The sequence below is a fragment of the Scheffersomyces stipitis genome, chromosome 6 (genome assembly GCF_000209165.1).
Source record: "Scheffersomyces stipitis CBS 6054 chromosome 6, complete sequence".
In the NCBI taxonomy this organism is placed as follows: domain Eukaryota; kingdom Fungi; phylum Ascomycota; class Pichiomycetes; order Serinales; family Debaryomycetaceae; genus Scheffersomyces; species Scheffersomyces stipitis.
In genome coordinates, this window is record NC_009046.1 from 1,198,642 (window position 1) to 1,225,218 (window position 26,577).

A 26,577-nucleotide genomic window follows, 5' to 3' on the forward strand; every position below is an offset into this window, starting at 1 on the left:
TTTACGATTCAATATTGCAATATCATAATTCACTATATACCTCTATCTATGGAAAAAGCTCCATTGGCAGAACTGAATGTTTGTATAATGATTCCCATTACTTATGTGCAAATGTACTCAAGACCTTGTCGTATGCTTCGTTTATGCGGTCTCCGTCTGCCGAAACAGGTTCTAATGTCTCTACACTGAGCGTCTTCTTTGCTACAGGCTTCTCAATCACTGGATGCTCCAATGTGGTGTCAGTCGACGTGGTCTTTATTCCATCTTCTTCCTCCTTGGAAATTGCATCGGCATTAGTCTGGTTTTCGATCGATAAAGCTCTAAGTCTTTCTTTTATTTCGTTGATGTCTCCAACATCAGGAACTTGCCTATGCGGGTTCTTTCCGTGCATGTTGTAAACTTTACCAAGAGAAATTCCTTTGTTCTTCAACTCTTCTAGATAGGAAATGATCTTTTCCAAATCTGCAAACTCAACACCTCTCAATTTCTTACGAAGATCCTCGCCAGAAACATCCCCCATGTAGCCCTCTTCATGTTGATGGTGGAAGTCGTGCAATCTCGACAACTTCAAGACCGAACCCTCTTGTCTGTCCAAGTTAGACAAATTAGTTCTTGAGGTCGATCTTGACATACCAAGAGGAGATATGCTGGGTGGAATGTCGTTGCTCTTAGGAACCCCTAAGTTTTGATCATCATACTGGATGAACAACGCTTTCTTGAGATTCTTTTCGTCTTCTGCTGAATTGGCTAACTGTTCAAGGATATTGTTATCCACATCTGTCAACGATGGATCAATCAACTGAAGTCCCTTTTCAATGGAAGAATCAATGAAGATAAATCTGATCAAGGTTTCTTTTCCTTCAAGGTCCAATTCGTTTCGCAATTGTAGCTGCAATAATTCGTCGATTGTTGCCTTCAACTCCTGTCTAATCTTCAATGCTCTCCGTATGAACTTGCTGACTTCAGGGGAAGTCAAGTCGAGTTTCTGTTTGGCCTTCATTGATAAAATCTTGTTCATGGACTCTGTCAAAGATTCGCCTGCATTTTCATTTCCGGAATCGTTCAAATCAAGGTCCACACTCTTGGAGGCATAGAGTAATCTTTCCATGTTCCTCATACAATACAAACCAATTCTTTCTTTGAATAAATCCGGGAAGTTATCGTTATCACAATCCAAAGCTATCAATGTCTTCGAGTTCTTCAAGGCATTGATCAACGCACTTGCTGCCGTCAACTCAATTCTATTTCCCAACAACGAGAAGTAGCCCAAGTTCTTACAGAAAGGCATAACCTTGGCAATGGAAAGGAGAGAAGATTGGCTGAAGTTGATGTTTTCCAAGTGTAATCTAATCAACTTTGGAAACAATGGAAGCTTGGAAGTGAAGTATTGAGTGATTGCAGACTCGCTTAATCCCAAGTCTTTCGAAGAAGACGATGAGGTTGAACTAGAAATACTGGAATTATCAGAATGCAACTCTATACCTGAATTACTATCCACGCTTGGAGATTTACTGAAAGTTCCAAACAATCGCTGGTTATTGGAGAAATCTAGATATTTCAAGTTTGGAAGCTTCAAGAGGATCGACTCAAACACCTCCTTGAAATATTCGTTGAACATCGAGTTCGTTGAGTTTAAACTCAAGAAGGCCAACATAGATTTAGAAATCAATTCCTCAAAGTCCTTATGTTCGTTCTTGAAGTCGAGGAAGATCTTAAGCATCTGAATAGACAGGAAGTCGTTGTAGCCAAGATCCAAGCCTCTGGCAAAGTCTCGGAAGAGCCAGTTATCCACAACGATCTTGACATGCTTTGGAGTCAACTGATTGTAAGCAAGGCCCAACCTGTTGGTCTTTTTGGATACTGCCAACTTCATCAACTTCTCGAAGTTGTCCAAATCTGTGATGCAGCAACCTGTCAAGATAAGTTCTTCTATACCACCTCTGGCCACCAACGTAGCTACGAATAAGGACCAGTCCATATCAGATCTGTTGTCTGCATTACAGGTCATTCTCTTGACTTCTTCGTCCTTCTTAGCATCAGAGTTTCTCTTCTTTCTCTTCTTCAATACATTTACTGACAAAGATGGGCATTGGGTGATATCCAATCGATTCAAGACTGTATTTCTCGATAAGAACCAACACAACATGGCCCATCCTTCTTGGTCCATAGGCGTATTACGCAAACTGATTTTCTCTAGTTGCTTCTTTGCACTCATGGCTGCTAACAATATCTTGAATTGCTCCAAAGATAAGCTGACACCATCCAACGAGACACAGATAACCGGTGCAATTCTCAAGAAATCTGCAAACGTCTGAATCTCAACCATCGTCGGTGTTGGGTTTCTCAACTGAAGCACAGGCAATGGGGCCATTGAGCCCTTGGGAATCTGCTTGAGAATAGCAGGAATGGGTAATATTTCCCGTAAATGACAACATCTAGTATACATGAGATCAAGAGCCATTTTCTTCACCGGAATGCTGTAGCCTGCTGGTGCTGGTTGGTGGTGAATCATGGGCTTGTCAATGTTGAGGGCTCTTGCCTTTTTATCTACGGCTGGTTCATCCTCTGTTGAACTTATGGAGTCATTCTTAATTAAGCCGTCCTTAGGAGATTCTGGGGAACCTGGCTCGCCGTTTACTTCTTCTTCATCTTCTTCATCTTCTTCATCCTTATCTTTCTTTATGAGTCCCAAAGCTCCTGTTCCTCCAACTACAATGCCTCCACCCTGGCCCATCTGGGACTTCTCCATAGCGAGTTTGTCCTCGTCGGTGAGTGGGTTGATTTTCACAGTAGTGCCGATAATTTCTACGTTTCCTTTTCTGGGAGTTCTAGAAGGAATCTGCTGAGGTGGATCGATCAAGAACGTTGACAGATGGAAAGCAACTCGTTTGAAGGGCTTCAAATTTTTGAAATTCGAATCAGAATCTAGTACCGAAGGCGCTGGAGTCGACGTAGCACTACAGAGTGAATTAGTGGAATCTACAGCCATGATGTTTTTGTCAATTCCATTCGCATGTGTTATGGTGCTTTTACGTCTCAAGAAAGATGAAAACTTGCTGGTAGTCGAAGGTGGCTCAGACTCGGCAACATTTTTGTTGTATGTGACATTATCGTAGCCATTAACCAAGGCACTAGGAAGTGGGGATATTGCTGGATGGCTGGGAATCGATGCAGTGGTGCTTGCAGAAGAAGCCGACGCTACAGATGATCTACGTGAGGCTACTGAGCTACGACGGATATCCTTCTGCTGGTAGAACTTGATGTACTCCTCCAAACGTGGATCTACAGATTCCTCAAACGAATCTGTCGAAGCCATTTCAACATTGGGACTGGATCGAGCGAGTTCAAAACTGGATTCAGCAGTTCCATTCATCTTCGCTGATGGTACAGAGGGGCCAAACGAAGGAGACGACGAGCCTACATTCACATTTGTGTCGTTTGTACCCTTCTTCATGCGCATATCGTAGTTCGACTTGAATACAGGCTGCTTTGCGGGCTTGTCTACATGTCCATTGCTACTAGCAGATGAAGCTGTATAATGAGATCCCGGTGATGGAGGGTCCTTGCTACTGTGGCCGAGTTTGACTTTGAGTTTCGAGAAAAATCCGCCAGACGATGACGACGTGCTGCCCAAAGACGAAACCAGACTTTTACGTCGAGTGCTATCCCGGCGCTGCACGGGCGACTCTGGAGCTACGATGGGTAGTACGTTTTCTTCCTGAACCGGAGCTATGGATGGCTTTGTCTTATGCAAGTTGTTCCCGTTGGTGTTGGAGATGTTTGTGTTGAGATGAGACGAAACCGGTGATAACGAGTTGTTGGATACCGTTTTTTTGGTGTCGTTGCTGCTAATATTACTGGCATTGCTATTAGTTTCAGTAACATTACTCGCATTACTGGCACTAGTCGAATTACTTCTATGTTTGCTGTTACTGGAATGGGATTTTTGATCATCGGGTCTGTCTCCCACCGCAGATATGGAATAGTCTCTGAGAAACCAGTCCACATCCGACGTTTGCACGCCCTTCAAGTTAGAGGCCTGTTTCTCTAGAATGTCTCTGATCTTGCAGAGATCGAAGGCGGAAGTGCTGTCGGAAGCTTCCACATCTTTTGACGACATTTGGCGAAGTGCTGATGTTACTGTGAGTAAGTTCTGTTACTGACGGATAAGCACTGGATCCGAAATGCTAATAGTGGGGAGAGGCGAATATGGACGATAGTATAGATTGCCTCGACTGCAGTGGAATAGCTAGAGGCTTTGTTTGTATAACGGTCGAAGAAGGAACGAAGTAGTGTGCTAGCAGTGCTAACAAAAATGCAAATTTGTTTGAAAAGAAAAGGAGCCCTTACTGAATGTTTTTGGCTGGCCAGAGGATGGTCTCGTATTTGCAAAGGGATGCTGCAGGAATTTGGGGAAATAAAGATGATGTCGCACTTGCCAGGTAGAAGAGGTGCGAGGGACAAACAGACAGAAATTGTACGGACTCTATCTGTTACTCAGGCTAATAGCAAATATATAAAGACATTTATTGACATAATCATTACCACCGTAACGATATCATAAAATTACACAATATATGTCTGGGTCGCTTTCAAAATATCATAGAGAGTTTCAATTTCGAAAATCGCTGCCTGCACTAAATTAAAAGTTCGTTGGCCCCTGATCCCCAGAGTCTCCATCCACTAAGTCAGGCGAGAGAATAAGCCAACACGACTTCACAACGAGGCATTTCACTAGTGCTGCTTAAATTGTGCTACGGCGGTGGTGCCGTTGCTAATTAGCCTACAAGGTCCTAAATAAGCCTCTAGCGACGCTTTATTATTCATACCAGAAAGGTAATGAAGTTGCTAAGGAGTACTTCCGAGCCATGGTTTGTTTCCTTCTCTCTTAGTTGTACATTCTTTTTATCAAAACTCTATTTCAACACCCACCGAACACTCTCTTGTGATCTACATTATATTTGAAGATTTAACTTGAAGATGTTGAAATATGAAACAAATGGAACATTCCCGGAGTTGCGAGTGTCTACGCTTGTTAAACTCATTCTTCGCCTATATTGCAACTAGCCGATGAAATAAGAAAGCTGGGAATAAAGTATTCGGTGACTTCTCAAATTAATGACACATTCAGTTATAGAAGTTACCAAGACCTCTGTATCCATATGGCCCAACCTTTCTTATGCTTCTAGTGTCTTTTGCACCCACCTACCTAAATGTGTCTGCGACATCCCGATACAACAGGCTCATATCTTTTCAAGACAGCTGATAGCTTATATACAGACAAACTTGTGCATCGCAAGTCACTGTTTTGAATAATAATGACTGCCTTAGCGAAGCTTGGGGAAGTCATCCAACGAAAAAAGTCGCAACTGCATTTTTGTCTGTTTATCGATAAGAAGAGTTTATTCCTCATAAACTAAATAATTTTTATGTAGAAGCCTCAGAAAATTATTTGACTCAGGATTTGGTCCAAATGTGTTCTAAGTGAACCTTTGAGAAATATAAGGAACGGGATGTATTGCAATCTTTCTTCTCCCTTATATTTGTTCTGGGATGATACTCGTTGGCGGAATGAGCCCTCCCTATCCGCTTCAACTTTTGTTTCTTGATGTAGCAAATTATATACTGCACTCTTTAGCTCTGGGAAATAAGGCGTGGGCATATCCTGGCCATACGGAGAACTGTTCCAAAAATCGTGCCATTTCAAAAGAAACCGTTCTGGTGACAACTAGAAGTGTGCTAACATTTCTTCATAGTTGCTGGAAATTGATGTAAGACGAGGCCCGGTAGTTTGACCGGCCATGCAATTAATGTCTTCAAAGGGCATTGAAGCTTCGATTCGTATCTCCCTTCATATTTTTTGCAAGCCACCTTCCAACCGCAAGTGCACGGCTGAAGATGCTGAGTTGACAATCCAGAGCTTTCTGAACTATTCTTGATTCAAAACTTGGAGTTAAATCTTGTGATTCTGGTCGTCAGGAATACGAAATATGAGAGACGTTTGCCCTTTCAAGTGGATTAGGACATCTTTTTCCAATTAACATTGTAGTCATACCCGAGATTCTATCTTTTTGAAGGCTTTTCTAATATTCCTTCATGACAGGGCCTGACTCATGTATTTCTTTATAGCAGGATCTTCTTGTGGTCTAAAGCCAGAAGACTGTGAAATGTTCTGATTTGTTTAAACATAACAATAGGGTGACATGACAGCAACACCATGGATTCGGCGTGAATTTCTCAACACTTCGATCAAAGGAAATCAATCGTCGAACAATTGATTGTAGAGCTAGGCTCCTTGTACGAACGTATGGCTGTATTAGAAAATCAAATACTACCTGAAAACATCGAATTATGTTGTAGATCTGCCCTCTTTTTTTCAATTTACAGAATAAAGAAAGCAAGAAAAACTTCTTTGGGCGTAGCGAATTAACATTGAACAAAACAGAAAGAATCTTACCTAATTATGAAGGTATAATCACATTAACCAGGTAGACAGGGTTCAAAAAAACATATCCAAGATATTATATTCCCAATGGTTGCAGATTTTTATTCTTCTACCTTCCTGACTTTTTTGTAAGGGGAACAATGAAATGCCAACAAAAATGGTACCTGTAAATTACTTCCAGTATATAATGAAAATTCAAACACATTCTTACCTATGCAATAGAAGATTCAAGCTTCAGTTAACACTAGCCGAAAGTGCACAGCAAAAATTTGGGAACCGCTTATACTTTGAAGGTCGAACCTGTAAGTAAATCAACACTTCGGCAAGAAGTTGAACTCACACGGAATAATTCTTCCGAATTATTCACTAGAAGATAAGCTTGAATTAACACAAAGTAGGAATGTTTTCGTAAGTGGAAAGTTTGCAGAATTTCACGGAGCCCTCGAACTTTCGCGTAAGACTACAAACTAGCTACCGCAAAGTTCCTTTAGAATTTGTTTTCATTACGTTCATGATCCTCACGAATCATTAACTCACTTCGAAACCCAATATTTTTATGTATTCTTTGTAGAAGACTTATTCTAGAACTGCCATCATTGTCTGAACCAGATATCTCTTCAGTGACCAAAACGAGAAGTGTAACAAAATCTCAGCAACAAACTAACAAGGCTGATTCAATACATTTTGTGACACTAGGTTCTGTAGTTGTGTGAATACTTTGCCAGCGTCCAATTTGACAAATGGTGTGTTCCGTAAATCCCCCAATTTAGACATCTATGATGTCATGCATTTGTTAATTTTCAAGAGTTAATCCCGATAGGGCATCTAGGTTGGAAAATTTTGAGAATCACCACCCGAAACTTCGAAATAAATTTTTCTTAAACTTCTGAAGATCTCAATGAGGTCAATAGACTAGCGTGTTTCTGTAATCGAACGAGATTCGGGTTCTCTTAAATCGATCCACTATTGTTCCCAATATTGTTCCTGATCGTGTTTGCTAGTTATGTTGTCTTTGTGCAAGGATACCTTATTTTTTAGTCCAGTGGGGCAGCCAAGACTTGCAATGACACTGTAAAAAAAAAGACAAATTCCATCAAGTATTTTTCTGCTGGAAATAACTGGAGTACAGACAAAACTATTGTCATCAGCATAATGAACTTCCCGTTGATTCTACCGCCCCCTCTCCTTATTACGTGAATAATGCAGGTCGCGGTACATTTTTTATGCAACCCCATCATATATTCACCGACTTCCGAGGGCGCATCTACATTACAGTAGGGAAGAAAATCCGAAAGGGCAATCCCCCAGAAATATTATTTCTCTTGACTTCACATACTACTTTGTGCGTGGTAAATGTATCCAGCAAAACTAATTACCCTAGAAAATATTCACCTAACTACCCCACCCCACATCATTTGCGGAAGTAGAAAAAGCTTGCTAGGCTGAAGTTGTACATGCAAATAATATTCCGGACAATAGCCTTGGTGTGTGTTTGAATGTGAAAAGAAAACCCGAACCAATGTCGGTGAGAACACTACTTACGAGTTTTGGCATTTGAGTTTTGGCATTTGAGTTTTGGCATTTGAGCTTTGGCATTTAAGTTTTGCCGTTTGGCTAGTCATAATAGGTAGTTTTGATATCATGATGTTCCTTTTCTACTCGATTGATACTTCGATGGATGGATTGCTTTCCCGATGACAAGCTTCCATGGGGCTGAAAATACGGCGCTATGCATTCCCAAAAAATGCCCGCAACAATATTCCTCCGGGGTAGAAAATCACCACCACTTAAAGTTTAGAAGGTGGATCCTTCGTCCAATTTTCGGATCAGGAGTGCATAAAAATCACGAGCAACCTCCGCATATTTACTCCACGTTACGGAATAACCTTCCTAGACATCAGTGCATTTCTGACTTTCGTCGGAATGATTTGACTTTCGACTTGGGACACAAAACCTCACCTACATGATGCATGAATTATTGAGGTGAAATTAATGTGGAGTATGGGGCAAGAAGGTGCTTACCAATACGGTGCTGCAATTCTGTGGGGTCAATAATCATATAAAAGAAATGAATCTGCTGATACATGAACTAATTTGAAGTAGTAATTTAATCAAATAATTCACATTCAACTAATATATTCAAAATGCACGGTGGTGGTGACGGTAACGATATCACAGAAATTATTGCAGCCAGACGTCTCCAGATCGCTGGTAAGTCTGGTGTGGCTGGTTTAGTCGCAAACTCAAGATCTTTCTTCATCGCAGTCTTTGCATCTCTTGGTGGATTGGTCTACGGTTACAATCAAGGTATGTTCGGTCAAATTTCCGGTATGTACTCATTCTCCAAAGCTATTGGTGTTGAAAAGATTCAAGACAATCCTACTTTGCAAGGTTTGTTGACTTCTATTCTTGAACTTGGTGCCTGGGTTGGTGTCTTGATGAACGGTTACATTGCTGATAGATTGGGTCGTAAGAAGTCAGTTGTTGTCGGTGTTTTCTTCTTCTTCATCGGTGTCATTGTACAAGCTGTTGCTCGTGGTGGTAACTACGACTACATCTTAGGTGGTAGATTTGTCGTCGGTATTGGTGTGGGTATTCTTTCTATGGTTGTGCCATTGTACAATGCTGAAGTTTCTCCACCAGAAATTCGTGGTTCTTTGGTTGCTTTGCAACAATTGGCTATTACTTTCGGTATTATGATTTCTTACTGGATTACCTACGGTACCAACTACATTGGTGGTACTGGCTCTGGTCAAAGTAAAGCTTCTTGGTTGGTTCCTATTTGTATCCAATTGGTTCCAGCTTTGCTCTTGGGTGTTGGTATCTTCTTCATGCCTGAGTCTCCAAGATGGTTGATGAACGAAGACAGAGAAGACGAATGTTTGTCCGTTCTTTCCAACTTGCGTTCCTTGAGTAAGGAAGATACTCTTGTTCAAATGGAATTCCTTGAAATGAAGGCACAAAAGTTGTTCGAAAGAGAACTTTCTGCAAAGTACTTCCCTCACCTCCAAGACGGTTCTGCCAAGAGCAACTTCTTGATTGGTTTCAACCAATACAAGTCCATGATTACTCACTACCCAACCTTCAAGCGTGTTGCAGTTGCCTGTTTAATTATGACCTTCCAACAATGGACTGGTGTTAACTTCATCTTGTACTATGCTCCATTCATCTTCAGTTCTTTAGGTTTGTCTGGAAACACCATTTCTCTTTTAGCTTCTGGTGTTGTCGGTATCGTCATGTTCCTTGCTACCATTCCAGCTGTTCTTTGGGTCGACAGACTTGGTAGAAAGCCAGTTTTGATTTCCGGTGCCATTATCATGGGTATTTGTCACTTTGTTGTGGCTGCAATCTTAGGTCAGTTCGGTGGTAACTTTGTCAACCACTCCGGTGCTGGTTGGGTTGCTGTTGTCTTCGTTTGGATTTTCGCTATCGGTTTCGGTTACTCTTGGGGTCCATGTGCTTGGGTCCTTGTTGCCGAAGTCTTCCCATTGGGTTTGCGTGCTAAGGGTGTTTCTATCGGTGCCTCTTCTAACTGGTTGAACAACTTCGCTGTCGCCATGTCTACCCCAGATTTTGTTGCTAAGGCTAAGTTCGGTGCTTACATTTTCTTAGGTTTGATGTGTATTTTCGGTGCCGCATACGTTCAATTCTTCTGTCCAGAAACTAAGGGTCGTACCTTGGAAGAAATTGATGAACTTTTCGGTGACACCTCTGGTACTTCCAAGATGGAAAAGGAAATCCATGAGCAAAAGCTTAAGGAAGTTGGTTTGCTTCAATTGCTCGGTGAAGAAAATGCTTCTGAATCCGAAAACAGCAAGGCTGATGTCTACCACGTTGAAAAATAATCGTTCTGATTGAGCTGGTCTCTTACAGAGTTAATAAATAACCTCCGTATATATCAATAATAATACTATTTCTACTTTAAAATATCGCAAATTGGATGTAGTTCCAGGTGCGGACAGTAACTTAAAAAACTCTAGAGCATTTGGCCAAGCGGCCTTCGGCTCCTTCGGACTTCGAAATATGGAATGTTCAGATCATATCTAGGTTTTCCACCGGAGTAGAAATTCATCCGTATCATTTTTAAGATTCCCGTTGTCCAGCCTGCATGTTAATATGCAGGGGATCGGAAAATTAGAACAGATACGGAATTACTTGATATAGGATAATTATCCGTTGGGGGATAATTCATTTAATAGGAAAGTGCTACTAATTAAACTTAATTGTCATTCCTCAAGTAGTGTCTTCTGCTTGTATATCCTTTTGCACTCGTAACTTAGCCAATTGAACAATCTTGGTAAATATGTTTACTGGGTCTGGGTATCTGATTGAAGCACATCAGACATTCTTCAGAGCATCAGGAGGACCATTTTTGTTGTGTTTGTTATGTTATTGCTGTATTTCATCATGCCTTGCTAGTTACATCTTATCACAATTTAATTATTCATGTCTCTTGTGCATAATTATGGGACTCGTACAATTTCCCATCAGTTATCTGGTTTCTTTTCGAAAGGTCTACCACAAGTGTTACAGATTCCGTTCTTCTCATCATGACGGCGTAAGAGATACCAAGTAGTAAAGTGGGAAGAAGCAAACAAAACGATGCCAGTGAAAACAAAATCCAGTACAGTTCTGTTCCTCATGGTAAAAATATTTAGAAATGCTTTTGTTTGTGTTTCCTTAAAATCAATTAGATTGAATCAGCTTTGTATTTATGAGAGAATACAAATTTACGACTTTTTTTTACGAAATGTTTTTTTTAACGTAGTGTCATACGTTGAACGTACTAACCCACATAAACAATTTTTTTTTAACGTAGTGGCATACATTGAACATACTAACCCATATAAACAGCTAGAAACTAGAGATAATTTTTTTTTTAACGTAGTGGCATACATTGAACATACTAACCCATATAAACAGCTATAAACTAGAGATAAAGGCCATTATCATCCAATGTAGCATGGGCCAACCAAGAGGAAACCCAAAGGATGAAAACCTCTGAAGAAGGCGCATAAAAACCGAAACCTAATTAAAGGTATAAGAGCCTAAGAATAGGCGAAGTAGAAATTAAAAGTCTAGAAATTGAAAAGTCTAGAAATTAAAAAGTAATGAAAGTGAACAGTAATAAAATTGAAAATACTTTAATAATGTCGAGCCTGAAAAACCGATACCCATGAACTGAGAAAGGACAGAGAATAACATACTCTATCCTCATTCGTTCGTCGAAGGCGCAAGGAATGCACCGCATGGAGGTATTGGTTAAAAGATAAATAGGCTGACTCTGGATGTTGGGAATTTCCCATGTAATTCTGGAGAAGAAAATCTTCGTCCTGGGGTCCAATCAAGGCCCTAACGATACGACTCACTTGACAATTTTGATAAGTATGGTGAAAGACTTGTGTGTTGAGATAAATCTAGAGTGATACACGTGATCAAAACGTGATCAACAACGTGATATAAAAATCTGTTAATTAAAAACAGAACAGACTCCCACAAGAAATGGTTGCGTGGTCTAGTTGGTTATGGCATCTGCTTAACACGCAGAACGTCCCCAGTTCGATCCTGGGCGGAATCATTCTTTTTTGCATTTTTCATCTTTAATTGTATTTCAAATTAATATGATTCTACGAGTTATTGTAACGACTATACCATGTATTAAAAATACTAAGTATTAAAATATCCATAGAAAAGGATTGACTCTTTTTTTGGGTTCACAAAATAGTATCACACTTTAATTATAGAATCAGCAACCGAAAGTTGAAGGAATCACAATGTACGAAAGAAAATTAGACGATAACACATCTGTTTGGAGTACATCCACCGTTAGAAGCAGTGAAGCTCTTGTTGTCCTTATCACCAGCTGTTTGGTTCTTGAAAGAAGCGGTCGAAGTAGATTGAGCAGCCATGGTAAAAGTTGTTGTTTGTTTGAGTGATAATAAGAAGAAAAGTGAGACAACTACAAGTAGATCCTAACCCAGTTATATACTCCTCCGGTTTCTTCGAGCTTAGAAGAGTCTACAAATATCCTGTTGATAATTTAGAAATTTTTTGCAATTACAGAATTGAAAGTATTCAGTTTGATTTATGTCTCAGTTACAATTTTCCTATTTGGGACTACACAAAGGATGATAACCAAGATCTCCACATTTTGCAATCTTATCTCGTAGCTTAAACAGGGGTCATGTCGAACATTGGATTCCTAATTAGGAGGCTACAATTGACCGAGAAAGAACGTGTTCCCCATTTATGTTTCATATTCGTGTTACCAAGGGCTTGAATCATCGTTTAACATCTCATCAACAGTTTTTCGCAGCCTTATTAATTGCCAATCTACACCATTAAGAGGAGACGTATGCAATTTAGGTTTCGTCAACTAAATGGTTAACGTGTCCTGGTTGTCTAATAATTCAATTTCTGGAGTATCTCTGAGAGTTAGACTCAGCCTCTAATTCATTTTCCCTGTTCAATTACAAGTATAATCGGTAACCCTTACAAAAATATGTGCCCTTGCACTCATTGCTTATCTACAAGGGTCTAATAGTCTCAGCTACCACTTCCAAGAAGAAGCGGTTAACTAATGACCTCTCCTGAATCCTTTGTTTTAATTTTGACGAATTGCCCTAGTAGACTATGACACTGGCAACTACAACCCAACTTACCTTAAATTCGTTATTATTAAATGTAAACATATAGTACAGGTAGATGCAAGAAAAGATTACAAAATGGGTCGTTTCAGCGGACTACTTCTTCTTCCAACGCAGATTGGAATAAGACGTCAAAAGTCTTCTGATATACATTGGATCCAAGTTGATCTTCTCCCATTTCAGCTGTATATCAAGTAATATACCAGCATTCAGTTTGTCTTTGCTGATGGCATTCATGATCCATTGCAATTTCAACTGATGATTAGGGTCTTCCCTGAAGATGAACTTGTACACCTTGCTGATAGTGTCCAAGTCAATGAGGAATTGTAGGACACGAGATGAATCGAAATCAAGTTTGTTTTCCAAACTTAACAAGAAAAAGGCATTGATCCTGGCATTGAAGTACTGCTTGAGGGCTTCGAAGTTGCAGTTGAAGGTGTAGTTGAAAGAAACCAAATGGAGCAATTCCGGTGCTACGGCTTGCATCAATTGCTGGTTCAAGTAAAGGTTACCATGGTGGTCGTCGAGACAACAATCCTCGGCATCCCGTACTTTTTGAGTGTATTCAAGTTGTGCATCATAGTCCAATGGCAAGTAGTCAAGAACCAAATACTTTGCTACTTCTGGTGAGTTTCTGACATTGGCCCTAATATTGCTGTAGAAACGCAAGTAGGACAACTCGTCCTTGACCTCGACGGTGATTTCGAAATTGCTTCTGTTTTTGTGGATGAGATCTTCCTTTGTGTGGTCGATGTGCTTCTTGCGTGGGCTCTCATGTTTCAGAGGCATGTTTGGCTCGAAATTGCGGTCGTTATTGGGGAATTGGTGTGGGTAGAACATCATGAAAGATAAGCGTAATGTTCGGACTAGTGAAAAATTATTGGTTGTATGAAAATGTGTTAGGTGTAGTGTGATCAGATGAGATGAGGTGAAACAGAAGTTGAATTCTGAAATCGACTCAAGAATCTCCGGCTGATATAAATACTCCGGAAAAGACGTTAGCAAGCATCGCTACGGCTGATGGAGGATCATTCCACCCTCAAATCCTCATCACCTTTGTACAGGCGACCTGGTTCAGATACGGCAAGAGTGATTGTTCATGGGTTTTGTGCTGTTCGACTGCAGACAGCTGAAAAAAATCTGGTGCTTGTTGCCCATCTCGGGTGACCACGAATGCGATGGAACAAACAGGCGATACGGAGGAAACAGGGAGGGCATTTTTAGATTAGAACAGATGTACCGGTAATGGAGAGATTTGACCAGGGTCGTTTCAGTGTGAGGTGACCCGTCATGGGATCTAGAAACTGGTGTGTGAACAATTTTTGTGTGGACTTTTCATTCGCGGTATTCTGTGCGTGAAAATTTGTGGTGAAGATTTCGGTGCGCAAATATACTGTAGTAATTTGCGCGTAATGTCAGGCAAATTTTATTAATGGGGAGCCCAATGAGAGAGTGAACATTCATTAGGTACTTGCCCAAGGTTGGATGATGTTCATAAGGGAATGTGTAGAATTATACCAGATTGGCAGTATTCAGCGATTTAGTCATCTGTGACTATAAAAAATTTTCTGCAGTAGTGTTGCACTAACGGATTATTTTCGCGATGGCTGCGAATTGACACCAGTGATCAAGCGGTCCGGGAATTTCATTCTACTCGTATATATTTTCAGTTATCGTAGCCAGGCATGGCTGATTACGTATCCAGCATGACTACCGCAGCTTTCTTGCTCTGAAAATTTGTATCCCATGATGTGTTATTCTATGGGGGTTTCATGTTCACTTTCGCTACGGTATTGAACCAGTCTCTCGTGCTTTCTAGAACCCCTGCCATCATCCTACCTATTGTAAACATTCCGAACAATGTACTGTTTTGAAATTGCCCGATCATCATGCCCGTGTTTGCTTCTATATCTCATTTTAAGGTAAACTTCATGTGATTCGACTTATGTATAGGTCCGGCTCCCGATATCTTAGTTCCTAGATCCACAACCTTCTAGATAACACATGCTATTATATCTCCATCATGGTGCTATCCTTTCTCTGGTCCAGCTCTCTCATAGATTGCAGAATGTTCAAATGGTGTAATTAGCTCATAATTATGATTGCTGGCTCTATACGGTCACTATCTCGTATGTCTCATCCTGCTCAGGACAAATCCGGACTTCTTTACTTTCAGTTACAGCTATCAAGACAGATAATATTCCTTCTCTGTATATTTACTATCTCTCGACTGATCAAGAACTCGATTCCTGATTTTCATTTGGTTTCTGCCGGCTATACAATATGGTACTTGTCTATAACCCCTAGCTTAGCTGCGGAAATGTTGTGGCTCTAAATCCGGGAGTAGTTAAGAACCGGCATATTTCACAGGCTCCTCCATATCGGATTTCCCCAACATTTTGAACTTTGTTCCTCAATTTCAATCTTCAACTACTACTCTTTATCATTGGAGTCTCAGTAGCTCAATTGCACTTTCTTGTTCATCATTAGATCACTAAGGTAGCCAAAATGTCTGACAGAATTAGAGGTCACATGAACGCAGACCACCAGTTGGCCTTGAAGGATTACCTTGTAGTGTATGGAAACCTTTCACTTTCTGAGTTTGACGAATCGTCTGTTCTAATTACGGATGTCACCGAAAAGTCGATTACAATTGGCTACGTGTCTACGAAAACATCTAATCCCGAAAGCTTCACAATCAACTGGGACGATGCTTCTGAGAAGGAAAACGTAACAGTTTCGGGTTTTGGTGATATTAAGAATAAGTTAATTGCCATGGCTAATTTCGCAGCTGAAAAACAGGGCTATTCGTCGAAACAGATTAAAAAAGCATTGGGGCCATCGAAGTTTGGAGAATATGTCATGTATGCGGCATTCCTATACTTGTTGGCAAATGTCTACGACAAGAACCTTGTCAGACTGGTATTTGCCAAGGATGCCTTGTTCTCTGGCTACATAGCTCCCTATGTTCCAGCTCTTGTAGCCAAAGTCAGTGGCTTGATCCAGGACCACGCCGGTTTGATCTTAAGTATCACAGAAAGTATCCATATTTTAGAGATCTTGTTGGTTACCGTTCCAAACATCAAGAAGTACAGAGTTCCATTGGTGCCTAGCTTGCAGTGGATCTTCATGCATTTCATCGAGGGTTTCTTTGTCATCAAGAGATGGAAGACATTGACCAACTAGTAAAGCTGGTATTTAGATAGTATGTGACTTTGAATTAGATAGTATAATAGTGAAGAAAAATTAGAAAAGATTTATAACCAATTGGAAAAGAGAAAAGCACAATTCATAACGTAAAGAACTATTGTTGATTTAATTGATACAAGTTATACCTACAAAATACTGCAATCTCCTTTGCTCTTCAAGTAACAAATTAGAAGTATAAAATTAATTGTGATTATTACACCATTATTTACTCATCTTTGACAGGAATCAATACTTTCTGGTATGGTTCATCCAAGTTGAACCATCCTGCAATACCTCCCTTCAAGATCGTCACCTTGTAATCCTTGACATCATTCTCGTTGATGTAGTCCTGGATCCAACCAGCAACTCTCACTGCTCTCTTTCTAGAACTGTTACAATGAATTACAATGTTCTTCACTTCCGGCTTCTGCTCGGTAACTACGTCAATGACACGTGCTTTGAGGTCGTCATATCCAGCAATTCCAGTTGCAGGAATATGTACCGATGTCTTTAGAACTGAGGGTTCTCTGTCGTTTCTCAAGTCAACTACGGTAGTAGTTTCAGGCGACTTGTTGATCAAGTCCAAAACTTCTTCAGGTGTGGAGTACGAGGCCTCTGCCTTTTCTGCAGGATATTCTTCCAACCACTTTTCAATGAGCTCAGCAACAGTCGACATGTTCAATGGATTGATATTAGGAACCTGATAGGGTATGTTGTTCTAATCGGAGATGCTTGCACTTATATATTGGCTGAGATGTTAATCAAAGCGGCAACATATGCACTTTTATAGTGAGGGTGTGTAGCCACCATAACGATTGGGGAAACTTGGCCAAGATTGCGTAATTTCCAATTTTTACAATTGGTTGCGAACTTTGGGCAGGAACACAAATATGTAATTAGAGTGTTAAGCTCAAGCAACCATTACGCTGTTGATCTGCCAAGCCAATACGCTGTCAGAAACTGACGAGCTTACTGTCAGGTTAATGTGCAGACAGTTAGATTGTTAGACTCTTAGTAGAAAGTAGTCACCACAGTTGGTGTATATACATTCTCTTAGTCTCTTAATTGGGGAATTGTTCTACTATGAATTATACCAACTCCTTGAAGCTGTTTCTGGCCGACTTCAAGAACTTGACGATCTCCTTATGGTTGTTCAATTCAGTTTCGAGTGAATTGGTAGTCTCAGTCGATAGCTGAGGATCCGATTGGCCCACAGAGTATGTTTCTTTATCAATGGCCAAATCGATCCAGAATCGACGATCATAGTTATTGGGATCGAGGTTGGTGAAGACAAATTTCATCAAATCAAACGAAACAGCTTCGATTTTGAGTCCCAAATACATCTCATACTTGATGAGCTCTGGATAATTTTTCCTAAGCTGCTTCTCCAAATTGTCATGAGATCTGCTCAACTCTGCTGTGGAGTACTCTACGGTCCTCGATAATTCGTCTATTTGGGCCTGGAGTTCATTTTTCTCGTCGGTAAGTTCATTCTGTTTACGTGTGAGCTCGTCGACCTTGACTCGCTGGGATTGTATGGCTTCTAGGGCCTGTTTGAGGTTGTGCTTTGTCTTGCTCTCCTTGGACTGAAGTGATTCAATCTGGGCCAGAAGGGCCGTTTCCTGGTTCTTGAGCTCGTTGATACGGGAGAAGTGGTCCTGACGAGCAGATATGATATTGGCTCTTTTCTCTGCGAGTCTACGGTCTACGTTGGCGGAGAACTCTCGCATCTGGTTCTGGAGCGCATCAAATTGGTCAAGTGCTGAAGACATTTGAGGTTGGAGATGAAAATGAACAAATGATTAACTATCAATTAAAGAAGGAACAACGAATCGATATGGATAACAGCCATCAATGTCTATATAGTGCTCAGGATTGGATGAAAGTATCAGTAACAATATACGTCAATTATGAGATTCTGCTCAAGTGATCTCTCTGGTGCAATTGCGTATGACTTGTGAGTAAGGAACAAAACAAGCAATAGGACGATTCTTCAAGTTTTCTGTATTAAATCTCAATAGACTAAATCCTCCAGGTAGACTACTCTGCAAGGCTTATTCGGTAATAGTGCTAAAACTTTCAGAAGAAACAAACATCATCTTTCTCGGTACTGGAAGTCCTGTTTGTTTGTTTTGGTGCGCGCAGCCTGAACACAAAAAACCGTTGATGTCACCCGCGGAAATTCGCTAATAAATATTCTGACTCTCCCGTAATTCTTTTTATCGCTAAAACATTTCTTACAAAACGTCCAAGCATTCCTTACATTTACTCCTCATTCTTATCATCCACACCATCCACTAACCTTCACATTACCCTATCATCTACATCTCAATACTTACTGCGCCCAATTAGTATCCCGAGTCTCAAATCTTGTCTCTCATCTCAGTTCCAGTATCTGATTTCGCATTTATTACATCACCATTAATCTGCAATGACCCAGTTGTTTGCTTCGTCTGCCTCCAAAAACAGCACCAACAGCAACTCAACCACGCCGTCAGTACCAGTTAGACTCTTGACCCTCAACTGCTGGGGCCTCAAGTATATTTCCAAGTTCCGTCGCCAGCGCCTCAGAGCTATAGCCAATAAGCTCGCTTATCCTGCCACTAAGGATGACGAATACGACATTGTAGCACTCCAGGAAGTCTGGTGCGAAGACGACTGGAAATATCTCGATGGGACTTGCAAGAAAGTGTACCCATATCGCCGAGTATTCAAGTCCGGGATTGTTACCGGCCCTGGCTTGGTGCTCTTGTCTAAGATTCCTATAGACGAGTCGTTCTTGTATAGATTCCCGATTAACGGCCGAGCCCTGGCGTTTTTCAGGGGAGACTGGCTCGTAGGCAAAAGTATAGCCATCACTCTTCTCAAACCGCACCAACCGGGAGCAATGCCGATAGCCCTTTTGAACTCACACATGCATGCTCCCTATGCTCAGTCTGGCGAAAACAGCTACTCTACCCACAGAGCCTGTCAAGCGTGGGACTTCGCTAAGCTTGTAAAGATGTTGCGAAGATCTGGTTATGCTGTAATCCAAGTCGGTGACCTCAACTCCAAACCCGGTTCGTTGCCGTACAAGTTGTTCACCGTAGAAGGCGGTTTGTCTGACTCGTGGGATCTTTGCTACGATAAAGAGTCGCAACTTACCATCGAGGACCTCGCAGCAATGCAGCCCCTAGAACAGATTCACAAGGCTGGAACTACCGTAAACAACCAGCTTAACACCTGGAGAGCCCATAGTGACATCAGAGACGCCTGTAGGCTCGACTACGCTCTCATCGATGCTCATAACATCAAGCCAATATCGGCTGCTGTAAAGTTTACGGAAAAACTCCCTCCTCCGTATAACTGTTCGTTTTCTGACCACTTCGGGTATACGGCTGAGCTACAGATTAGAAGCGACGGCGAAGAGTTGGACTCAGTCCGTACGATTACCAGTGTTGACAGGCTTGAGTTGTACGAAGAGCTACTTGACGAAATTTCTGAATACAGAAAACACAATGTCAGCTGGCAAGCTACGTGGAGAAAGTATCATTTCTTTCTCTCTATCTTAGTTGTAGTGTTGCTCCATATAGGAATTACTTTTGTCTCGCAAGAACAAGCCTGGTTATCGGTAGTGTTTATGATGTTGAACTCCATCATAGGCATCACCGGCGTAGTCAACGGCTTGATCTGGTACTGTGGCATTCGCTCCGAACTGCGGGCACTCCAGGAAGTACAATTGGAGGTAGAAGACGCCTATGTTTCGATGAAACTCGACTAGTGCATGCTCTAACACGGAGTTATGCTTCCGTTTTCCTTCTTGTTATCTAATGATCTAACAATAATACTAATGCATTTGCGCAGTTATCGGTGATTCCGGTTCAGACTGCAGCCCTGAGAATCTATCCCTAATACCCCTGGATATGGTTCCACGGTTATATCTAATACTTCTATTTATTCTAGACTAGCATTCATAATCATTACAAAAGCAATTGATCAAGCAACGTTACAGGCATAGTAAATATCATCCAACTAGTTGGGTATAGAAATGATTGTAGGAAGTTACATTTGCAAATTGAAAGTATTTGCAAGACATGCAAAGCGCTAGAAAATAGAAGACAGTACTGCAGCGGCTGTCAACGGAGAGCGGTTGTGAACGGTTGAAATAACTCCAACACCAAAAAGAGAATTTGAATTGCAGTTCCGCAAACAACCGTAAGCGTGATATCAAAGGAAAACCAAAATGGCGAAAACCTGTCAACATAAGGAGGTATAGCATTGAGTGGCGTTCTAGAAAATTAACCGCCACCGTGTCTATTACAGAAAAGAGCATTAAGGTACTGTACTTCAATTGCGTTTCCTATTATAGATTGGCTGCAGCTTCAGTAAGACCGATTTGAGCCTCTTTCGCCACCATGAAGCTCCAGTTTAATACAGAATGAGTCAAGAATTTCAGCAATCTCCGAATATTTCCTTTGTTGAGGACATGTTGTCAATTGGTTCAGCATATGGCTACTACATTTGCAATTCCATGCCGGCTGCTCTGAGAAGATGATGCTGAACGAGTTCCAGGCTTGAGCAATTTGGTTTCTCGCTCAGCTTCCCATAACGCTTCTGGTGAGACTTCCTGATTTAGAATTAGAGAGAGAAAGACAGACAGAGCCCTTTCGGATAAGCTCTGTTGTTTGCTCGGAGGCTTTCCGACCCGCACTGTTCAAAACAAACAATAAAAAAAGTTTTACCGAGTGAAAAATTCCAATTCGGCTTCAACCAGAACTCCACATTCCTAGCCAATTATCAGCTCTTCATCTACGTCTACGCCGGCACCCTGACCTCGGGCTCACCAACCATGATGACTCATTTAGGCTGATAAAAGTGTTTATTTCAGTTATCCATGGAGTGGCAAGTTCCGTGACACGCAGCCGCTTCGTAAGTCTATCCCAAAACGGCCCAAACATGCAGCCACTCCTGTAGCTGTGAATAGGCTTATGTAATTGAGCGTTTATGCCGTTCGTTATCTGGCTCCACGGAGGTGTGTCTGCGGTGATAACGGCAAGCAGCCCCATGAATCCAGCAAGGAAACACCTGGACGCCGTCACCAGGTCAGCTGGAGGGTCTCACAAGCTCGACATTCGTCAGAACTGGCCAGCACCAGCGTCTCTGCCGCCAGCCGTCGCAGTTCGTCGAGTTTGCCTCGGAATGGCGGCTCTGTTCTCCGTTGGATGGGTACACTATTTTTCACTCTCCATCTCTTAGGTCATCTGGCCCAGAAATAGATATCTCCGAGTTTGTATGTGTTCCAGCCGAATGTTTAAAGGCGAGTTAGTACTGGGCTGTTTCTATTTACGTCACAGCCATTCCATGATCTGCATCTCTGGAGGGTTCTTCATACAATAGACAATAATATTCCTAACCATTTGTCACTAGTGAAACGGCCGTTTCCGTCTATCTCCTCCGACTCCTATTTGTATAGAGGCGCATATTGTGATTAATGGTGGATTACGTTTTCAGGTTTTTCTCCACGACGTATTTATATCCTGGTCTTTTCGCCTCTATTTCGCAGAGCGAGACAATCTGCATTTGTGCTTATATACGGCTTGCTAAGTTTGGTGAACACGATTGAAATTTATAAATTGTACTTCACTTTAGAACACACTCTGCTACATTCTGTTACACTTTTTGACCGACTACTTTGTCTCTACTCATAGGCTCTACCATACAGTTACGTACAGCACAGGATGCTGGACTACGATCTCGAAGAGAACCATCTCGTACGGCAGAACAGATTGCTATCGTCGCTCTTCAGCAAAGAACTACCACCCATACCTGAGGACGACGAGCGACCCGAACACCCAGAACGCGATGCCAACTTCTTCTCCAAGATCTTCTTCTGGTGGATGATTCCCGTCATGAACACCGGATACAAGAGAACGTTGACACCCAAGGACTTGTTCACGTTGTCAGATGACATCAAGGTCGAAACCATGGCTGCCAGGTTCATGGCCATATTTACTCTGGATGTAGAAAGAGCCAAGCTCAAACATGTCAAGAAGAAATGCAAAAAGAGAGGCGAAACCTTAGAATCCAGTAGTGTTGACTTTGACACTGACGTCGAAGACTTCAAGGTCAGTCCCATCATGTTCTTCTTCACTATCTGGAAAACGTATAAATATCAGTACTTTGCTGCATCTGTATGTCTCGCCATAGCCAATAGTGCCCAGGCTGTCAACCCGTTGCTTTTCAAGAAGTTAATTACCTACGTTGGCTTGAAGGCTTACGGTATCGAACAAGGTGTAGGTAAAGGTGTTGGCTATGCCATCGGCTCGTGTCTTATAGAATTTCTTGGTGCTGTGTTGTTTAACCATTTCTTCTACAAGGCCATGATGACCGGTGCTGAGACTAAAGGTGTGTTGACCAAGGCTCTTTTGGAAAAGTCGTTCCGTTTGAGTGCTGAATCCAAACACAAGTTCCCTGTAGGTAAGATCACTTCCATGATGGGAACGGACTTGTCGAGAATAGATCTTGCTCTTGGTTTACAGCCTTTTATCTTTGTATTCCCTATTCCCATCGTGATATCTATAGCTATCTTGATTGTCAATATCGGTGCTGTTGCTTTAATCGGTATCGGTGTCATGCTTCTCTTCATGGCCGTTATTGGGGGCACCACAGCTAAATTGTACAGTTACAGAACCAAAGCTAACAAGTACACCGATATACGTGTCAGTTACATGAAAGAAGTGTTGAACAACTTGAAGATGATCAAGTTCTACTCCTGGGAACCTCCCTACTATGAAAACATTTCTTCAACGAGAACTAAGGAAATGGATATTATCTACAACATGCAAACGTTGAGAAGTATTGTCACTGCTCTTGCCATGTCTTTGACTGGTTTTGCTTCGTTGGTAGCCTTCTTAGTCTTGTTTGCTGTCGATAACGACAGAAAGAACCCTGCTTCTATTTTCTCTTCTATATCTTTATTCAACGTGTTGTTGACCCAAGTGTTTATGTTGCCCATGGCTTTGGCTACCAGTGCTGATGCCTTTGCTGGTGTTGGTCGTGTATCCACGTTCTTGACTACTGGAGAAGTTGACCCCAAGGAACTTGAAACTGATATTAGTGCTGATGTCCTCCAAAGAATGGACAAAGAAGACGTTGTTATTGAAGTCAACAATGCCAGCTTCGAATGGGAAATTTTTGAGGACATAGAAGAAAAGGACCCAAAGAAGGAAAAGGAAGAAAAGAAAAAAGCAAAGAAGGCTGCTAAAGAAACAAAGAAGTTGGCGAAGCAGGCCAAGAATTCCCAAACAATTACTCCTTCAGAAGAAGAGTTGTCAAAGATTGATAGTCCCAAGTTCACTGAAAAGGAGCTTTCAACAGAATCAAAGTCTGTCGAAGAAAAAGTCTTTGCTGGCTTGAACAATATCAACTTGTCGATTAAGAAAAACGAATTCGTTGTTATCACTGGTATGATTGGATCAGGTAAGACATCTTTATTAAACGCCTTGTCTGGTTTCATGAAGAAGACTTCTGGTGAAGTCCTTGTCAGTAGTTCCTTATTGTTATGTGGATATCCATGGATTCAAAATACTACTGTTCGTGAAAACATTGTCTTCGGTTCTGAATGGGACGAAGAGAAATATAACAGAGTTATTTTTGCTTGTTCATTAGAAAGTGATATCGAAATTTTGCCTGGTGGTGATCTTACTGAAATTGGTGAAAGAGGTATCACCCTCTCGGGTGGCCAGAAGGCCAGAATCAATTTGGCTAGAGCTGTCTACGGTGGAAGAGAAATCATTCTTATGGATGATGTATTGTCTGCTGTTGATGCCAGAGTAGGTAAACATATCATGAACAACTGTATTCTTGATTTGTTGAAAGATAGCACTAGAATATTGGCCACACATCAGTTGTCACTTATTGACTCTGCTGACAGAGTGATTTTCTTAAATGGTGATGGTTCCATTAGTGTTGGTACTAACGAAGAACTCCAGAAGTCTAATCCAGGTTTCGCAGCTTTGATGGCCCATAATGCAAAGACTGAAGAAGATGATGAAGACGAAAAGATCGACGTTGATCTTGACAAGCAAAAGTTCGAAGAACACCACGAGGTTGAAAAAGAACTCATTCAGCGTCAAGTTACGAGAGCCTCTGCTGTAGATGAAGAAGCTATTCGTAAGGACTACAATAAGAACGTTGAAGAAGATGGACATTTAATAGAAGATGAAGACAGAGGTGTCAACGCAATTGCTTTAGATGTCTACTTGACATATGTCAAGCTTGGCTCTGGCAAGTACACTGCATGGGGTATTGTGCCTCCGATGTTGGTTTTCATGGCTCTTGCTACTTTCTGTCAAATCTTCACCAATACCTGGTTGTCCTTTTGGACTGAGAATAAGTTTTCTGGCAAGGACGACAACTTCTACATTGGTATCTATGTGATGTTCACAGTATTGTCTTTTGTCTTTTTGGCTTTAGAGTTCATGTCGTTGGTATACATGACCAATACTGCTGCTGTTAAGTTGAATATTGCAGCTGTGCAAAAAGTTTTGAAAGTCCCTATGGCTTTTATGGACACTACACCAATGGGTAGAATCTTGAATAGGTTTACAAAGGATACAGACGTGCTTGATAACGAAATTGGAGAACAAATCAACTTTGCTTTGTTCATGCTCAGCAACGTTGTTGGTATCATTATATTGTGTATTATCTATTTGCCATGGTTTGCTATTGCTGTTCCATTCCTTGGTTTCATGTTCATCGCAGTTTCCAACTACTATCAAGCGTCTGCCAGAGAAATTAAAAGACTTGAGGCTGTTCTGAGGTCTTTTGTTTACAACAACTTTAATGAAGTCTTGAATGGTATCAATACTATAAATGCGTACAAGGCTGAATCAAGATTTGTGGCAAAGAATGACCGTTTGATCAATGGAATGAACGAGTCATACTATCTCACTATTGGTAACCAGCGTTGGTTGGGTATTCAAATGAACATTATTGCTGTTTTGTTTTCGTTATTGATCGCTTTGCTCTGTGTTAATAGAGTGTTTAAGATCAGTCCTGCTTCGGTTGGTTTGTTGTTGTCTTACGTTTTCCTGATTGGTGGTACGTTGTCTATGCTCATCAGAACATTCACACAAGTTGAAAACGAAATGAACTCAGTAGAAAGAATATCCTACTACTCTTTCAGTCTTCCTCAGGAAGCTCCAAGTTATATCACAGAAAACTCTCCTCCTCCCGAATGGCCGGCCAAGGGTGAAATTCATTTCAAAGATACTTCTTTGGCCTATAGACCAGGCTTGCCATTGGTCTTGAAGAACTTGAACTTCAGCATTAAAGGATCGGAAAAGATCGGAATCTGTGGTAGAACTGGTGCTGGTAAGTCATCCATTATGACAGCCTTATACAGATTGTCAGAATTAGACGGGGGTAGCATTGTGATTGATGATATTGACATTTCAACTCTTGGATTGCATGATTTGAGGTCGAAGCTTTCCATCATCCCTCAAGACCCTGTGATGTTTAGAGGTACAATTAGGAAGAACTTGGATCCTTTCGATCAAAGTACAGATGATCAATTGTGGGGTGCTTTGGTGCGGACTGGATTGGTCGAAGCAGATAGGTTGGATGTGGTCAAGGCACAGGTCAAGGTTCAAAAAGAAGATAAATCAGACCATGGGGATAATAATAATGGTGCCGACAAGAAAGGTGCAGAAGAAGGCAGTATTCTTCACAAATTTCACCTTGACCAAATGGTTGAAGACGAAGGTGTTAACTTTTCGTTGGGTGAAAGGCAATTAATTGCATTTGCCAGAGCTTTGGTGAGAAACTCCAAGATCTTGATTTTGGATGAAGCCACATCATCTGTTGATTATGAAACTGATGCCAAGATTCAAAACTCGATCGTCAACGAATTTGCTGATTGTACAATCTTGTGTATCGCTCACAGATTGAAGACGATTATTAATTACGACAAAATCTTGGTTTTAGATAAGGGTGAGATTAAAGAGTTCAATACTCCTTGGAACTTGTTCAAGACAAAGGATAGTATTTTCCAACAAATGTGTATCAAGTCTAATATTGTTGAGGAAGATTTTCACAGGGTTTCTAAGTTTTAGTGACTTTATCGCATTGATATAAAACGGGTTTTTTATACTTGTAAATAGGTTAGTAGATTAATTTTATAGTATTTTTTCGTAAAATAATTCGGAATATGGTGTCTCCTGAGTCTGTCAACAAAATGACACTGTTAGTGCTTCCCATCCAAGAGTTGTGATTTGGCATCTACTTCAAGTAGACTTTGAATAATTGGCATAAATA

At 41.1% G+C, this 26,577-nt stretch overlaps 8 protein-coding genes across 8 annotated transcripts; 4 read left to right on the forward strand and 4 right to left on the reverse strand. All coding sequences in view use genetic code 12, as the record gives it.

The window, feature by feature from the left end:
• Positions 1–9: 9 nt before the first annotated feature.
• On the reverse strand, positions 10–4,273 carry PICST_68148 (microtubule-associated protein). Its single transcript, XM_001385889.1, has 4 exons — positions 3,571–4,273; positions 3,034–3,501; positions 365–2,940; positions 10–178 (listed from the first exon to the last, which is right to left on the reverse strand). Exons 1-4 carry the CDS (start codon positions 4,118–4,120, stop codon positions 98–100), a joined length of 3,675 nt encoding a protein of 1,224 aa, XP_001385926.2. The 5' UTR covers positions 4,121–4,273; the 3' UTR covers positions 10–97.
• Positions 4,274–8,589: 4,316 nt separating this feature from the next.
• Positions 8,590–10,290, forward strand: XUT1 (sugar transporter, high affinity, putative; the record flags this gene model as incomplete). Its single annotated transcript, XM_001385546.1, has 1 exon — positions 8,590–10,290. One exon carries the CDS (start codon positions 8,590–8,592, stop codon positions 10,288–10,290), a length of 1,701 nt encoding a protein of 566 aa, XP_001385583.1.
• Positions 10,291–12,521: 2,231 nt separating this feature from the next.
• On the reverse strand, positions 12,522–13,997 carry PICST_68149 (predicted protein). Its single transcript, XM_001385890.1, has one exon. The coding sequence runs from the start codon at positions 13,933–13,935 to the stop codon at positions 13,189–13,191; it is 747 nt and encodes a 248-aa protein (XP_001385927.2). The 5' UTR covers positions 13,936–13,997; the 3' UTR covers positions 12,522–13,188.
• Positions 13,998–15,597: 1,600 nt separating this feature from the next.
• On the forward strand, positions 15,598–16,378 carry PICST_84758 (predicted protein). Its single transcript, XM_001385547.1, has one exon. The coding sequence runs from the start codon at positions 15,601–15,603 to the stop codon at positions 16,276–16,278; it is 678 nt and encodes a 225-aa protein (XP_001385584.2). The 5' UTR covers positions 15,598–15,600; the 3' UTR covers positions 16,279–16,378.
• Positions 16,379–16,507: 129 nt separating this feature from the next.
• PICST_62165 (predicted protein) lies at positions 16,508–16,966 on the reverse strand (the record flags this gene model as incomplete). Its single annotated transcript, XM_001385891.1, has 1 exon — positions 16,508–16,966. A coding segment is annotated over one exon (459 nt), but the record flags the coding sequence as incomplete, so codon positions are not given.
• Positions 16,967–17,369: 403 nt separating this feature from the next.
• PICST_33011 (predicted protein) lies at positions 17,370–18,053 on the reverse strand (the record flags this gene model as incomplete). The annotated part of the gene is made up of 1 exon (XM_001385892.1): positions 17,370–18,053. One exon carries the CDS (start codon positions 18,051–18,053, stop codon positions 17,370–17,372), a length of 684 nt encoding a protein of 227 aa, XP_001385929.2.
• Positions 18,054–18,712: 659 nt separating this feature from the next.
• On the forward strand, positions 18,713–20,041 carry ISC1 (phospholipase C type enzyme; the record flags this gene model as incomplete). The annotated part of the gene is made up of 1 exon (XM_001385548.1): positions 18,713–20,041. The coding sequence occupies one exon, from the start codon at positions 18,713–18,715 to the stop codon at positions 20,039–20,041; it is 1,329 nt and encodes a 442-aa protein (XP_001385585.2).
• Positions 20,042–21,998: 1,957 nt separating this feature from the next.
• Positions 21,999–26,375, forward strand: PICST_49071 (oligomycin resistance ATP-dependent permease; the record flags this gene model as incomplete). Its single annotated transcript, XM_001385549.1, has 1 exon — positions 21,999–26,375. One exon carries the CDS (start codon positions 21,999–22,001, stop codon positions 26,373–26,375), a length of 4,377 nt encoding a protein of 1,458 aa, XP_001385586.2.
• Between the last annotated feature and the right edge of the window lie 202 nt (positions 26,376–26,577).